General features: G+C 39.2%; 1 protein-coding gene across 4 annotated transcripts in view; it reads right to left on the bottom strand.

Annotated features, from left to right (window-relative positions):
• IARS1 (isoleucyl-tRNA synthetase 1) overlaps positions 1-17,398 on the bottom strand; it is a 92,611-nt gene that overhangs the window by 52,418 nt on the left and 22,795 nt on the right. For all 4 annotated transcript variants that reach the window (XR_014854794.1, XM_085073035.1, XM_085073036.1 and 1 more), the window contains exons 10-14: positions 14,027-14,087; positions 12,229-12,324; positions 7,633-7,755; positions 6,042-6,133; positions 1,591-1,689 (exon numbers count right to left, since the gene is read on the bottom strand). Coding sequence is in view for 3 of the 4 variants with exons in the window: in XM_085073035.1 (XP_084929161.1) it covers positions 1,591-1,689; positions 6,042-6,133; positions 7,633-7,755; positions 12,229-12,324; positions 14,027-14,087 (471 nt within the window). In the remaining variant the exon portion in view is untranslated. The remainder of the gene's footprint in view (positions 1-1,590; positions 1,690-6,041; positions 6,134-7,632; positions 7,756-12,228; positions 12,325-14,026; positions 14,088-17,398) is intronic.

Here is a 17,398-nt window from a genome sequence, read left to right as displayed (position 1 = left end):
CACCACTGAAAACCCAACTATGTGCATGAGGCAGGTTTCAAATGGATCAGTAATTCTTACTAATGTCTCCTGGAGGAATGGAGGTCACTTAGCAGCTTCTTCCTGAAGCTCTCCTTCAGGAAAAGCAAAACCATCCCATCCATTCAAGCACTTCTTTAATCAGATCATTACATTTTCTCTTCTGTTCATGTGAAAATTAAGTATGCAGGTCTACTGTCATCCCAACAGTGAAAGCATCTTGAGAAAGCTAATTAAAGCTAAGAACAAACACTTTCACCCCCTCTCCAGCTTATTTTTCCCCCAAAGAAGGATCACAGTATGTTCTGCTATGGAGAACAGAAAGCAACACTTAGTAATCTCTAAACTCTCCTGACACAGGCAGACTGGGCATGTGCTGATGGGCAAAGCCAGGCTGCAGCATTTCTGAGCAGCCTCTCTTATGGATCACTGACTTTTCCCACAGATCCCAGTATTTCCAGTGCTTCTACCACGTCAGCAGTTATGCAAAAGCTGCTCATGGAGAATTTAATTGCCAGCTACTGTCCAGGAAAAAAAGGCAGCACAAGCTGTAATTGTTCACTGAAGGTTGAGTCACCTTCTTTCATCTGAGCTGCTGACAAGAGGCAACTGTGGTGGAAGAGGGATGGAATCCCAGCTCTCCCTAGAGTCCTCACGTGGAAGGACTGAAGGAGGTGGCAATCTCCAAGGTTTCCCTATTCACTGGGAGGTCTCAGCCTCCCAGGCACAAGTGATTGATGAGAGGAAGAGAAAAAAATACAGATTATGGTGCATAAGGTTCTTTTGTTACTAACACACCACAAACCCAGGACTGACTCCTTAAATGGCCACCAGCACCAACAGTTCCCTTTTACTGCACTTAATGTATTTATCTAAAACTCATTTGCTGTTTTCTACACAAATTTCACACCAGTGTTTTTCACATTACCTATATACATACATTAATTTTTGCCATTGGTAGAAATTTTTTATTTAAACCTGGTGAACTGAGTTTACCTACAACAATTACACATGCTAAGGCAGCTGGGTTGAGCTTTCTGTGGGTGTCTGGGGGAAGAGTGGGTGTGGGTTTTTCTTCAAATGCACCTATGATGAAGTAATCAACCTTATCTGTAATAACTAGAGGAAAGAAAACCACAACTTGTCTACAAATTAATTCAATTTGGAACAACATATACCCAGTATTAGGCTCTCAATTATATTCTTCTCTCAAGTGAAGCCTTTTGGGAAGCACTTCCATGTTTCTGCAGGGTGGTTCTCCTCAGCAGTTTTTCTCATGCTGAATTGTTTAAGTTTGTATAACATGATTGGAGAGCACTTTTAGTAATCCTGTAGTGTATATCACTGTAAATTACTAGGAAATAATTCAACCTTGACAAAACTGGGATATGACACTGTTTAGAACTGGTCCTACCCCACTGCAGTGGCATTGGCTCAGAAAGACAGAATGAGAATATGCAGGAGAGTAAGCATGTGAACAGTGAACAGCTTTGGAAGGTTCCAGCACACACACACCCCCCACACTCCCAACTCCAGGAAAAGGAGAAAAAAGGTCTCTGCAGCAGACATTACCAGTAGCACTGGGCATTATTCTCCAGCAGCTTGTCCACCATGTGCTCCACCCTGACAAACCAGCTCGGCACAGCTTTGTAGATCAGCGGAGTATCCGACCTGCAGAGGGGAGGTGGTAGGGAAGGGAACAAAACAAACAAAAACATTTCTAAGTGCTACATTATTTATGAAGTGTTCTTTAATATTTATTTTTGCACATGACAGTCCCCTTTACACAGACTGAGTTCACTGCTGCTGAAATGTTATCACAGTTAAAGGTTGGGGTTTGTTTGGTTTGTTAAATTACACAAACTGTTATGTGAGCTACTATTTTGAAATCAAGTCCTGAAAAAAATTTACAGCCTTCAAATCCAGTAATTCAAAGGAACTTGTACAGCAAGAGCAATCATGAGAATGTTAAAATGATTCTCGAATTTGAAATTTGTGCTCCTACATATTACAACATTATGAACTTCAGTAACTATTAAAATGAGTCATATTTCAGTCTTCCACATGAGCTCATTCTGCATCTCTTTTTTTGTGTATAAAGAAAAGCCTGGAAACATTATACTGTGTTTTTACTATTTGCATTTAAAATAATAATCACAAATCATAAAGAAGTAACAGTACCCAGGGTTAACTAAAAGAAAGTTCCATTCCAGGGGTAGAAGGAAAGCAAGAGATCCAGATAAGCATCTAAAAGAAGTTTTAAATATATCTTAGCATATTCCTTACTTCAATAAGCAGTATAAGAAAATCCATATGGGAGGAAAGCAGTTTCACAGCTTGGGATTGCTAAGAAATGGAAACACTATTGGCCAAAGCACAGACTGAGCAATTCCCTAAATCACATGGCAAAATCAGTACCTCCAAGCATCTGACTGCAGTGTCCCAACCCAGACTCTGATTTATCAGTTCCACAGTAACTGCTTTAGGACCTGACTGACTGTTCAGGTTGCACACATGGTTCTAAAGGATCCTGGGATCCTACAGTGGGCACAAGTCACTATAGGAGAGTCCAGACTTTTCTAATCCTTCACATCCATCCCATTATTCCAACTGGAAGAGCCCTAGGGGATAGGATCTGTCTATGGGTACAGAGGAGAAGTAACAATACAGACAAGAAGCTCATTCTCCTTTAGCATCAATCCACCCCACAAAATGTTTCTGAAAAATACCACTTTTGTTCGAGTGACTTTGGTTCAGAACTTGGCAACACACAAAAATTCACCAACAAAGACCCTCAGAAACTACTGTTATCTCCCAAGTGCAGTCATTACTACAAACAACCAAAGTTTAATTCATTTTACATATGTCCACAGCAAGAACGCACTTGAAATCCACAAACTGCTGGAGAATATGATGTAAATTAAAACTGTTGCTGTGCCAGCACTTGCTAAAGGTGCACCTTTAATCCCCAGCAATGATTTTTCAGACCTTAAAATCTGAACTCACAGTGCATAAAGCCCAATAACAAAAAACACATTGCTTCTTTTAACACTGTATTTCAAAGGCTATTTCATTTTAACTATAACCTGTGTATTTCAATGTGCTTAAGTGACCTACAGCCTTAAAGGAAAAAGTGACAGCTCCAAGTAATAGTAATTTAGGTGTGTCCTAGCTATTAAATGGAAACCTACTGAGCTAGGATGGTTTGCTACTCAAATTTAAATCCTAACAACTAAAAAAGGGAGCAGTTCAGTTCACTCCTCACACAGCAGCAAGATGACAGTAAAAAAGAAAGCATTCCCCAAGCTAGAAGGTTTGATTTCTCTGAGTATCTTGTTTCAGATGTGCTGAAGAATGATGAATTGCCGTCACAAGATCTTGAGTAAGTAGAAACAAGTAGAATAAAAAATTGATATTAAAAATTTCTCACATGGTCTTAACATACTGGAAAAGGAAGGTTGGGACAATAAAGTGGCACCCCAGCTCTGTGAGGAGAGAGCAGGTGAGAGGTGGTGCTCGCTGCAGAGCAGCCTTGAGGCACTGAGTGGCTTCAGAAACAAAGGATCTGTGATGATAGAAGAACCATTTCCCAGGCTTTCAGCCCAAGTTGGTAAATCCTGAGAAGCACTCCAAGCACCCACAGGGCTCTGTCCCACCTACATGGAGGCAGTAAGAAAAGGGAGATGGCACCATTTCCCTGAATATTTTTCTTTTGGCTGTGCTGCCAAGCAGTGCCTCAGCAGGAGACTGCAGAGAACAAAACACTAAAATCTGCCCAAGCAGTGACACCTCACACATTTCTGCCCCTCATGACCGGTGAGAAGGTTGAGGAATCCAGATTCAACTGGATTTTACTGTAGAATCAAATAAGAAATACCCATTGCTGGGTTTTGTTTTCCATCAATACAAGGGGAAACCATCCAGACAGACCTTAAATCAAAGTCTGATGCTTACAAAGTTCCTGCCTAGCCATTCCTCTGTCTCAACTGAACAAAGTTTTGTTCTCCTTACAGACAGATCCTTTAGAAAAATATCAGAACAATCAAAACACAGTAACTTGTGATCTTACTCTGTTTTCTTGCAATTTAGGAACCAAATGATCAATAATTGAGCTCATGCTATAAAGATGCTTCTTGGCTTTGAAAAAACATAAAGATTCTTTGGCTTGGGAGAGTCAAAGCTCCACACCTGTCGGGGTAGAGCTTCCCAACACTGTTCCTAATGGAATGGCAGGCAGGAGCTGTGAGGGACACTCCAGCTGTCACCTCCAACAGCTGCTGAACTGCTGCCCAGACCACACAGACCCTCAAGATCTCCCATGTGCACAGTGCAGTTTTGACCAATGTCCCCCATTTCCAGCAATTCCAATAAAGACAAATTCTAACTGAAAACTGTCTACTGATACCTGACCAAGCTGTTGTGTTTTTCGTATTTTAAAGTTTAGTTGGCAGTAAAAAAATACTACACAGAGAAGGACCCTAACTTCATGATATGTAAAAAAAGAAAGCAAATTTCTCAACATCCTAAGGATTCAACAACTGCCTGATTTCAGGGAAAAGCAGTAGTACATTAAGAAGAGTCTGATTTCAAAGTTTTCTTACATTAATCAAAATAACTTATAACGATGTTCAAAGTTAAGAACTACTCTTCTACTTTTAGCATGTTCCAATTATGGTTTGATTTGTGATGGCAGTGAAATGAGCTTTTTAAGTAGAATCCATTGTTCGGTTCTTCCCACCAGATAATTTGCTGCTAGGTGCTGCCTGCAACTTATCATCAATCAACAAAAATGTCAACAGAGTGGCAGGATTAAGGATCTTCTACAGAATCAGCACTTCTACACCCCTGGTTTGTCTCAGAAGGCCATGACTGGATATTTGAGTTGTTATACAAGAAAAGCGCAAGCATTGCTTGATTTTGGGGCTGCTATTTTTCAAAAATTGTCCCAAATCATCAAGGATGTAACACTGGAAGAGCAATTACCCTTCTTCCTCTAGGAAGCTGCTAGGAACAAACCAATTCTGCTATTCAAGAGCAAGCAAAGGTTGTTTTTGCTATAAATTCAAGATAAATGTACCCTGCTAGAACACTTCACCTGGCAGAGTCAGAGCCAGACAGAGGGATGAGCTTTTATCTCCCCTATTTCAGAACTAGTGCTGTATAAAGCAGGTATGACTTAAAATCTTCAAGCCATTTCAGATAATTTAATTAGATATTTTACTTAAAGTGTGTCTTTGTTCATAATAAAAATTTAATACTCTACTAAAAGATTACTGAGGATTTTTTTTTAAATTTGACACTGTTCAGTGAAGTTTTGCAATAAAAATGGTGAAATTTTCAAACCTGAGAGGACACTACTAAAAACATACTTCATTTCTAGATTAAATCTGTCTAGCCTGTATTCCTCACAGTCAAAACTTGTTTGTTCCCTAATACTGAAGGCCCATGGAGAATTCCACATGGAGACTTCCCACAGAGATATCCACCTAGAGATGTTTCCACATTATAAGCAACTGGGCTTTTTTCAAATAAATAAGTCATTTTAAAAGGTGAAAAAGAACTATCATTTAGCCATTTTATTCAAAACATACAAAACTTTAACACAAACATCTAAAGGCCTTCTGTGATATATCTATTTACATATAACTCAACGAGGATTAAAAAAAATCCTTTCTCATCACTCAGCTGCTTAGAAAATAACCTGTTTTTGGACTTTTTACAAGAGTAAGGAGTTCTACACTGAAGAATGAACAACACAAATTACAAAAGCACACCTGTAAAAACATAAATAGAAACTAGATTTCAGCACTACACTTAAATTCATCAGATTTATGGCCAAAAAAAGAAAAATTACTTGATGACTAAACCAAAACTGGAGCTCTCCTAAACCCATGATCATGGTTTGTGTTACATTTAGTTTTGTCAGGAAAATTAAGCAAGGGAAGGGGGGGGAAGTGGGAGAAACCCAAAGAATTTCTGTGCCAGAAACCTCAGCTGAAAGGCAGGTGCAGGTGTGTGCTTACCTCCAGCAGAAGGGGTAGCTGTGCTGGAAGGTGGTGCTGTGAATCAGCCGGCCCTTCTCCTTCAGCCATCTGATGATGTTCTTATCTGCATCCTAAAAACACAGGTTTTCCTTGGAATACACATTTCACTCTGTAAGCTGCTATAGGATTTGTCTCAGATACTCAAATTAATTTAAAAAACCTCTATGAATAATCCAGCATTTATGCACACATACAAAAAAACCCCAAAAAGCTTCTATAAAATTTACACATTTCCTACAGGGTCACTGTAAACTACATTTGCAAAGTTATTTGCTCTCCAAACCCTGTTTATTTACAGCATCTTCAATGTGTCTCTGCTATTGGGATAAATGAAAATGTATAAATAAAAGCATCAGTCTTTTTTTTACCCTTAACTCTCTTTCCACATACACACAAGTGTGCAAAATTCAAATTTTCTGAAGTACCAACACAAGCCAGAACCCATATTATTTAATATCTTAAATATCTTTAGTATCTTAAATCTTGTATTGAGTCTTCTGATTTTGAGGCATGAAGTCACATAGTGCTTTTTACCTAATATTTAAATTTCCCTACACCATATTCCTCTGAAGTGACTAAATTTCAGAATTTGAAGGCTATTTTATAATACCTCACTAACTAACCAGGATTCACATGCTAAGCTGGAAGTGAAAGTTGTATATTAATAATTTAAAACAATCTACTGAACAAACAAATGTCAATCTGACATTAAGGAAAAAAATACACAGAGATCCGTAAGAGAAAAATTGAGCATCATAAGAAAATTTCCAAGAGCTTTAAGTCCAGATTTCTACAGTTTATCTTCTTCAGCAAGAAGATAAACATGGAGCCTCCAGAGCCCTCTTATTTGCGTTAATGCACCAACCCAGAAGCAATGACAGCTGATTGAATTCTCAACTTAATTGAAAAAGACTTCAAAATCTTGTATTGCATTTGTTTACAGGAAGATGCTTTGCTATCAAACTGCAGCAGCAGGGCTAAAACCAATTTGTGTTCTCAGGACATGGAATTTAAGAGGCACTCCCTACTAGGGATTTGTATCTGCAGCAATCTGGAGGTCCTGTGGGTTCCTTTTCCAGGGATTCTCTTGCATCTACTGCCAAGTAAATTCCCATTGCAATAGAGCCCACAAGAGGGGAAAATGACAGGATTTCTCCCTTCTAATGAGCCACATTACATTAACTGCCTGGGAGAAACTTAATGATGACATCTGAGAATTCAGAGTCATCCAGAGGTGAGGGAGGCCCTGCACATGTGCCTGGAGACTCTGGACATGACATTTCTGTCAGGAAAAGGCACAGAGTGAGACTCTCTCTGCAGTGGATGCAAACAGGAGATATTCCTCTGCCCTTTCACTAATACACAACATTACTTGCATTTCAAATTCTTCATTTCTCAGCTGCTGTAATAAACAATTCCAACCTTGCTGCAAATGTTAACACACCTTTTAATTTATCCAGATGCCAGACACACACTGAAGACAAACCCACCCAGAGAAAAAGAAAGCTTCTACCATACATAAAATGCATCTTGAATAAAGTAGTAATTTTCTGTCTCCAGGCCCACTGACCTTCACGTACTGCCCAGCAAAGTCAGCCACTTCTGCTGTGAAGCAGCCTGATGCATCAACAGGACACACAGGCACAGAGTCCTTCTGAATGATATTAAAATCCATGCAGACTCTGTAATCATCCTGCAAGAGAGACAAGCACAAGCTGTAAGAATACAAAATAGTGGGTAAAATATCCATCCCTCGAAACAGAAATTAAATATTAAACAGAAAATGTGATGACTGGACAAGAATAGAAAAATACTCAGCCTTCACTAAGCCGAAATACTTATTAAAAAGTCCTGGTTTATAGGATTGCAGTTTTATTCATTAAAAAAAGCATTACTTCTTCAGACTCTGTGTGCTTTCTCTCACCTAGTCCAGGGGATATGTGCATGTTTTTCTATGCACATAAATATATACACAAACATACACACGTATTTTATGATGACATGTAGTGAACAGCTTCAGGCTCCATTTCATGGCAAAGGAACTGCCAACCACTCTGTCCTGCTCCTGTCCCAGCCAGAGCCTGGCTCTGCCCAGCTCTCCAGCCAACATGGCATTTTTCAGAAAGCAGGTTGTTTTAATCAATTAATTCTGGCATTTCACATAAGAAATCCCATTTTCTGAATGTCTTAATGATCCAAAGCATTTAAACCTGTATTTCTCAATCTTTTTTGGCCCACAGACAATGCTACTGACCAAGAACCACACATGGACAACATCATAGATTTTTTTTTTCCTGGCCAGCCTCCACTTAAATTTTTAATTTCCTGTAGCAGTAAGAAAAAATAAAAGAAAAAAAAAAGAGCTGCTTCAGACTTTCCTGAACATGACTGAACAATAATGGCATCAGAGAGTAAAACAAAATTGGTAAGGGGACAGCAAAGTACAGATTTTAACTTCAAGTCTGAAGTCACAGTAAATCTGTATCTTTCACAATTACAGCAACTGCTCACAGGATCCAGAGCAGCTGTTTCACAGGAGCTGCATCTCCAGCACCCTCTCACCCTGACCGAGGACAGCACACAGCAGCCAGTGTGTAAACGTGCTGCACAGCTCCCTGAATTCCCTTTCCCTGGCTCTAACCAACACAGGGAGCCAGCTCTGGAGCACCAAGGCAGGGTTTCCAAGTCCTTTGTGTTCTCATCCTGTACCTTCAGCTCTCCCCACCATCCCTGTGGCTCCCAGCTCCCTCCAGCCAGACCTGTTGTCTTTTACAAGGATGAAACTCCTCCACAGGGACAGGGAAGTTGGCTGCTTCAGGGACCAAGGCTTTACACATAGAAACAACAGATCCCTCCAGCCCCAGCACTGCCTTCCACCAGGGCACAGCCTCCTCCCTCTCTGCAGCAGCTGCAGAAAGCCATCACACAATTATGCACCCTGCACTTGGTCACCCAGCTCCTTCAGTCAGGAGATGATTGAGATAAGCCCCTTCTCTGCTGGCCTTTCATCAGCTGTTATTGCTGAGGGACTGGGAGCAGGCTGTGGGGTTTAAAATATGGGCCAGCTGACAGAGCTGATGTCAGCCCTGATTTGGCAGGCAGTTGTTAAAGGCTTTGAAGCAGCAGCCAGCACAGACTACAAAGCCTGGAACACTCACAACAAACCTTCCCCTAGCAAGCACCTCGGTCAAGAGGTGCTTCAGCTCCACTTGCAGCACTGCTGCAGCCAAGGATACACAAAGGGCTTTGCTACTCTGCCTTTCTGCAGTCAGTTCCCTGTTTGGAACAACTTGAACTTGAATGGAAGCTCTTCAGACTGACCTGCCATTTGATGTAATAAAAATTTCCTTCAGTAACCACAAGGCAAGAATACAGTCAGGCACATACAAGAAATCCACAAATGCTAAGCTGAAATAAATGCTAAGACATACAACAATTCTGTTCAGGATAGGAGTTACAGTGTTCGCTTTCATACCTCAAAAGCTTTCAAAAGATTACACACAGAAGTTGTAATACACAAAATTAATAAGTAGAAACTATTAAACAGCTCATTTATGAGAAATCAAAAGCTTTTTTTATCTGAAATTTTAACAAAACAACAGGAACATGAAGTCAAAGGTTCACCTTCAGCGCTTGTTAACAAAAACCAACACCACTTTTGCAAAGTACTGAAAAAAAAGGTGCATCAGTAACAGATCTATGAAACTTGTGTGTCACAGTCTGAGCAGGCTCTGGAAGTATTGCAAATTAAAAATCTGGATGCAAATTAAAATGTTACTAAAGCTTTTTAAGTTGACTGCAGGTACATCTACATATGATGAAATGCCTGAGCAGCTGAATTTTAGTGTCATGTTAATCTGGAGGTACTATGAGTTTACAGTGTTTTTAATACAGGTTTATCTTGTTCTGTGAGCTTTAATTTTGATGTCTTTTGAACTGAAATAATAGAGGGCTCTGATATGGTGTGGCAGCTTGCATTTGGCAAATGCACCACGCAAGACAATGAAACTACATATCCTGCAATGAAATGAAGGTGAATTTTTTACTTTCAATTTTGTTGGAGAAAGATAAACTTCTGAGCCATCAGCAACATAAAACATGTATCAGTAAGAAGGATTTTTAAAGATAAATAAATAAACCCCTGACTTTCCATCTCTGTTTATCAAAGGGACTCACTGATATTGATGGGAAGGAACAGAGACAAGAAACAAAGCTTCCTGTGAAGGACTGGGCTCTACTTCTCCTCTGACCATCCTGGCCCACTCATCCCTTTTCTATTCACCTTCAACACAACAGGACATTGCAGAGGAGCCAATTAACCAAGACAATCCTGCCTGTCACCATAACTATCTCCCTCCTCTCATCTAAGCCTGTCTGAAGGCCAACATGTGACACCAGCAGTATTCTACACAGAGCCTACTGTACAATGATGCAATCCTGAACCTAAACCAGGACCTTTGTGAGCCTTTCTGAACAGAAACAGTCTGTTGGCTGTCAAAACTGAACTACATGCACCCCAAAAAGAAGGCAGCAGCTTTGTGTGCAACAGGCACTGTGCACTTCCCTTCTGAAGGCAGCACAGCCCACTGGCTCAGGCCTCTTGTAACCAGGCATTATCTATTCAAACCTCTCCTTAGCTGACAAGTGCAAAGTTTTGTTGGTGCTGTCTGTGTACTTTTTCCTCACACAATGTTTTATGTACTTTTTTCCTTGTGAAGCATTTAACTGATATTCTCGGGTTTTTTCTTTAAAAAAATGTTTCACAAGTAATTGCTGATTTCCCAGGAGAGAGAGAGAAAAAAATAATTTTTCCTCTGTGTTTACAAAGCTCAGTGGGCTTGTTAAAAACAAAAAGTCAAATAAAAGAAGGCAGATAATCCTTGCTCTAAGTGGCCAATCAACCTTTCCAACAAGCTGTTTCCAACAACTTAAACTGTACTGTGCAAATACACAAACCCCTCTTAGAGCAGCCAAGGGAAAACTGCTTTCAGTGCTCCTTCCCTACTGGCAGCCTCTTCCTTTCCTGCCCTCCATCTCTCATAGCAAGAGCTCCTGACTCTAACCCTGACTCTAAACCAAGTGTCACCCCTCTGGCACATCCAAGATGCAGCTCCAGGGGAGAGTCTGAGGAGCAGAAGTGTGACAGGATTTATACTCCTGAGGACACTTGACCAGGCACCACCACTTTCTTTAGTAACTGCTAACACAGCGCACTCTAATGCTCTTTATTCAGAGCTATATAAAGCTGGAACATCTTTTCATATCAACATTCATCCTGACAAGGGAAACACCACCACAATGGATGTACCCTTCAGAAAAATGCAGGGAAAAAAAGGACGGAAAAGGATGGGCTATTTCACATGAGTACAAAGAGGCCTGTTGCTCATGCCAAGTTTCTGGAAATTATGACAGAGCTTGTGGTCCAGGGATTGCTAATTGCTAGGCACTGCAAGTTTTTTGAGGGCATCTTTGGATAATGGCTGAAGACAGGACACTCTACAAAAAGGACAATGGGCCTAAACTAGCGCATTTAATTCAAGTGTCTAAAAACTGAAATGATTAAATCCATGACAAATTATTCCTCTTAACCTTAAAAAAGAACAGACTGAGGGAAAGGACAATAAAGACAGAAAAAAAAGAATGGAGTGCAACAAAATCCTTTCACACCAAGGGATAAAGTCTCAGGACAAAAGCAGTGAAAGCATTTTCTCATTCTCTAAAAGCCCAGTGAGTAATGAAATTGAAACGCTCAAGAGGGGCAGTGTGCTGAGAAGAACTGCTGTTCCCAACCAAAATTATCACTTAGCAAAGCCAGTTTTCACTGTCAGTGCCACAGATCAGCCCTTCTCAAAGCTCTAACTTCAGACTTTGAGAAAAGCTGAGATCAATGACACTCAAAAGATACAGTGGTGAGTTCAGCTCCCATACCACAACACAAACCAAATTGAGGGACACTAAAATCTCCAGTCTAGCACACAAAAGGCACTGAGTGAATGGAAGAGCTCATCAAAATACATGCTATACATGTACATGCTCATCATGCTACATGATAATCTTACATTTTTAAGCAGCAAATGGGAAGATTAACATCAATCACCCTGAGAGAGTCGCAAGGAGCTGGAAAGCCAAGCAAAATGAACATCACAGATGTGCAATTGATACTTACAGCACCAAAATAGGGAGCCTGATGGACAACTCCTGTGCCTTCTTCCTCCTTCACATAGCCATCCACTACCACAGTAAAGGCACCTTTTTCTTTGCACTGTAACACAAAAATATGGGGGTTTTACACAATATATATTTACACACACAGAGCAAAACAGAATTCTTAAGAACCTGGAACAGCCACGAGCCACACAAAAGAGGAAAGAACTGCACGGAAAATAAGTGACACAGTAAAAGGTGACATCCCTAACATGACTTAATGACTTCCCATAGCCCAGGCACCTGTGAACTTCATTTAAAGAGTGTCAAGTGTGATTAGATCTCACACCTCTCCAGAAGGCCTCCAAGTCAATTACTCTGGAAGCCACAGATCTTCACACAGTTCTGTGCTTAACAGACTGCAAATCAATACACTCCTGAACATGAGGATACAACCAGGAAAGGTAGAGAAGTCTCCCTGCATTTTTGTGTGTCACCTATACCTCTGAATTTTTTAAAAAGTTTGCTTATATAGTCACACATTTTCCTTGTTTCCTCCACAGAATAAGAGCATGGTAAACACCAAGTAAAAACAAAGAGTAGAGAAAATCCAGGAAAAAATTGCCAAGAAAAGATGTGACAATTTTCAGTGTCTTCAGTATGAAGATAATGAAAAATGAAGGGTTATTTTCTATTTCTTGAAACAAAAATAGTAAAAAATTTACTGCAGTCGCAGCTGAACCAAATATGTTACAAAATATTAGATTTGGCTTGTTCTGAAGGGAGATATTTTGAGATAAGACCTCCATTCTAAATAAAAAGTAAAAAATTGTAAATGCCCATCTGCTCCTTACAAGTATAGCAGGACTCAAAATGTATCCATTCCAAACCTCAGAGCCACAGTCCAATTTTTCAGATTCAGCTGTGTTTGACTTTCCTCTAGAACTATCAGACCTTGCTCCCTACAGAGGTTTTCCCACCTTTGCTGAATCCTGCACATGCTTCAGAACAGAAGGTGTCACATGGGACCACATCCCTTACAGGAGTTCACAGCTGCCTGGCCAGCAGTGCTGTACTTCTGCTCTTTGCAAAATTTAATCCACTTTTCAATGGATTTCCAAATTCATATATATGAATATATGAATTATGAATTATATATATATATATTTTATATATGAATATATATGAATTATATATATATATAATTTTATATATATATAAAGTTCTCTACTCCCTCTCCTATTGCTACACGTTGTATTATCATCTGTGGTGCCAGACCTAATTCAGTGCTTAAAAGCTGCACAGGACATCAGATAAATCTGATATCAGTACATTTTTAGCAAAGGCTTTTAACTCTTCAGTGAAGAACACAACATGTCTGTGACTGTTATCCAAAGTCAGAGTCATTCCCTTGTGAAGGCAAAACTTGTGGACTTAGAAAGCAGAAAACAGACACTCACCAGATGCCAAGATGAGAGAATACTTCCTACTTATTAATGTGTGTTGAAATTTTCTCTGCAATCTCAAATCACATTTTATTTATCATCCAATTTTTACTCTGAATATATTTAAAACTTAAGGGAAAAAATTAGACAGGAGAGTCAACACACTTGTTTTCAAACTTTCACTAGGATTTTAGGATACTTTAACACAACCTTGAGTTTGCATAACATACAAAAGGAATACTATCTTATAATATTATATTTTATGTATATTATAAATTGTTATTTACAATTTTTATAATATAAAAAGGAGTACTCAAAATGGGTCTTATTTTTGTCTTTGTATCCTATATCAGACACTGAACTTCCTCATCTTACCTGGATAAAATAGTCAAAGAGTGGTTTGTATTTCTTGCCTTTAAGAACAATGCCAGGAAACCTGAGGAGAAAGATTTACAAGAACACAAATTAACAACTTGAAAACTGCTTTTTTTAATTTTCCCCCTATTCCTGATAGAATTTGATTTCATAAGGTGAAGAAAAAAAGTATTTTCTTAAGTTTGCTTCCCATATCTGTGGTAATTTGGAGGTGGAGAAAAAACAGTGTGTGTTAATGCATCTTTGCTATCAGTCAAAAACTTGTACCTGATGGACTTTCAATCAAACAATCAAAGTAAATTATTAGAGGAATTAAGCATTAATGACAATCTCTTTATGGTAAAGCTGGGCAACAATCTTCTGGATAAAACACAGTATTCAAAACAATGAAGCCCTAAAGCTCAGCATGTCCAACAGAACTAAACAATGATCCAAAACACCTGAAGTTTTATGTACAGAAGATTGTGCCTCAGGGGATTGCAGCCTTTAATGCTCAGATGCCTCATTCCTTATTCTAAAACTGGGCATCAAACCCTCCACAGGCATCTCAGGGAATGATCCAACACAGACAGGACTGACTGAGCAACCAGCTGAGCCAGACAAGAAATGTAAGGCAGAGATGGAGCCTGTAGGTCTGGTTCCCTTCAGGCTTTCTGACAGCAGCTGACAAAGACAGTGATTAGGTTGGGATTTGCAGCTCAGAGCTCTCCTGAAAGTGCTTAAATCGTCCAATTTCAGGGGGAAAATCCAGCTGAAACATAATCTAATACATGGGCTGGCTCTCTGACTGTGTCACAGCTGTGCTCTCTCCCTCCACTCTCCTTGATCTACAACTTCCAAACAATGGTCAAACCATAAAACACTTGACTCCTTCAAAGTGGGGACTCTTCAAAGCTGTCTCACTACACAGAGAGGACCTCGAGCAGTATTTACTGCCAAGTTCACAAGCACGACTCCTCAGCTCAGCACACACAGTACCCTCTAGGAAAAGGGGAGATTTCTATTTTAAGCCACAGCTTTGCAGATGGTTTCTATGTTTTTATATTACAAACAGCCTTAGGAATGTTTGAGGTGCTTAATCGGGATCAGATGAGAGAAAAAGATCCCAGTGCTCAGCCCCACAGATGTGGGAATGCTCAGATACAGAATGTGAAGAACCAGATCTGGCTTAAAAATATTTTTTTTTTAAAATAAAATAAAGTTACATTCTTATTTAACACAAGTCAGAGAAAGGGAAAGGTTGTGGATCACATTCCCAATTTTCATTTAGGGATTCGAAATATTGTTTGTCAAAGTCCTGAACTTCAAGCTGAAAATTTATACAATGGTGCCTTCTTGTGACCTAAGTTACAGCTGTAAGACTGATTTAAAAGCACTTCAGCAATCCTTCACTCTTAGGACATCAGAAATCTCTGGTTTGTATTCTTTAGAATCCAAAAAGAAGTAACAAGGGAAAACAGTGTAAAGAAACCAAATGTTTAATATGCCAAAGGACTGAAATGTAACATAATGGGAAGAAAACTATCAACAACCAAGTCCTATCTAGCACTGCTAAATAAAACACGAAGCCACTCAATGGACAGACTTGGAGTAATACACCCAGACCAATTCCTAAGTGCAAAGCACTCAGTTCAGGTGACTTCAGACACTGAACACTGTCAATCACACCATTCCCTAACCTCAGCCTGATGCCTGCGACAGATTAAGTTGCATCCATATCTCCCTCAAGGGCCTGACTGCTTGAGAATTTAAAAGTGAGCTAAAGAAATAAAAAAGTTAAGAGCAAAGTAGGAAAGTTAATTTCCATGAACTTACATACTCATAGATCTAAATCTTTCAAAGATCCATTCAACTACCAACTACCTTTCAATTGTATCACATTTCACATTTGAGATAATTAATTATTACATAACAAACCTCTGGAGCATGACCAAAAACAGAAAAAACCTCAGCTCGAAAAGAGACTGTAGCACTAATACAGAAAAAAATTAAAATATACTGCTCTGAAAAGAGATTTGCTAGCAGCCTTACAGATAGGCAGAAATAAAAAAGGGAAATGTTTAAAAAATAATCAAAGATTGGGGGGTGAGTAAAAAATACAATTAGGGACATAAATACAACATCTGAAATGTGTATGATTGCCTTAAAGAGCAGGCTCTTGACAGTCCTGACAAAGACCCCACCAAAAAAGGCCAAAATGTTCTGTGCATTCCTGGATATAGAATGACTGCAATCACACAGAAGTTAAATTTGCAGTATTTCATTAAAAGAAGAATTTGGAAGCAAAAGACAATAGAACAACAAATTTAATATAAGGGCTAGCTTGCTTTTTTCTTTAAGCCTAAAAAGCAAATGCATTAAAAATATGTAAGCAAATGAGTGGTTTTGGTAGAAGGCTTAGTTTTTAGACACTGAAGAGAGGTTTCAACACACTGAAAAGGAACACAGTACCCATATTTCATGGGAGAATTAAAGCACTGATGGACCTAAAAACCAGTGAGCAAGGTCTAACAACCTGACTCGACTTCAAATGATCTAGAGTTTTTAATAAGTGCTGAAGAACATACAATAGGAATTTGCCAGGAATAAGACACACCAAGCCAAATTTTTGGGGTAGCCTAACTGGCTTTGACAGCAAGCAAGCAGACCAGATATAGGACTTAATGTTAAGACTTAATGCTGACACTTTATCATTCCAACATAACACAAATACTCAGACTGGTGGATACACCACCACTTCAAGGCAAAGTTGTTGCTATTCAGTCTCAGACCAAAAGAACACTTCCAGTGGTATCCTGGCAGGACCATCCCAACACTGCCACTATTCAGGGGGTTTAGTGATGACTCAGAGGGGAGGAAAAAACTACAGAGATCGGAAGTTCAGCCAAGCCTGAAGAATGAGAGCACTGAACATCATCTTTAGAAACTGAACACCAGCTTGAATTGGTACAGAGCAAGTGACACATTAAGAGCATTCAGTTAGAGGGGGGAAAGAAGGAAATCAATGCAGAAATAGAAAATAATAATTATTCAACTGTCACAGTATGAGCCATCAGAATAGGCAACATCTTAAACATTCCAGCTCTCTATTTCCCTAATTTAGTGACTACATGCAATTGCTTAGCTAAAATATCCTCCATTTTTTTAATTTAAAGCTTTCAACTGCTTGATAAAAAGACAAAAATAGAAAAAACTGATGCCAGTGAAGATGGCGTGTTATTCTCAAAACAGTTTCTAGTCTTTATTTTTTTATTGTGGTTATGTTATGTGGGGTTTTATTGGGTTTTTAGTTTCTTTATTTATATAAAGTGAGCAAAGAAGTATTTGTTGTATTTGCCCTCTTTAACAGGCTGCTGTTTTATACAAATGGTT

Source organism: Lichenostomus cassidix, chromosome 12 (genome assembly GCF_008360975.1).
Source record: "Lichenostomus cassidix isolate B80296 chromosome 12, HeHo_3.0, whole genome shotgun sequence".
Taxonomy (NCBI): Eukaryota; Metazoa; Chordata; class Aves; order Passeriformes; family Meliphagidae; genus Lichenostomus; species Lichenostomus cassidix.
Note: the sequence above shows the minus strand (reverse complement) of the source record. Positions and strands in the feature narration are given on the sequence as shown.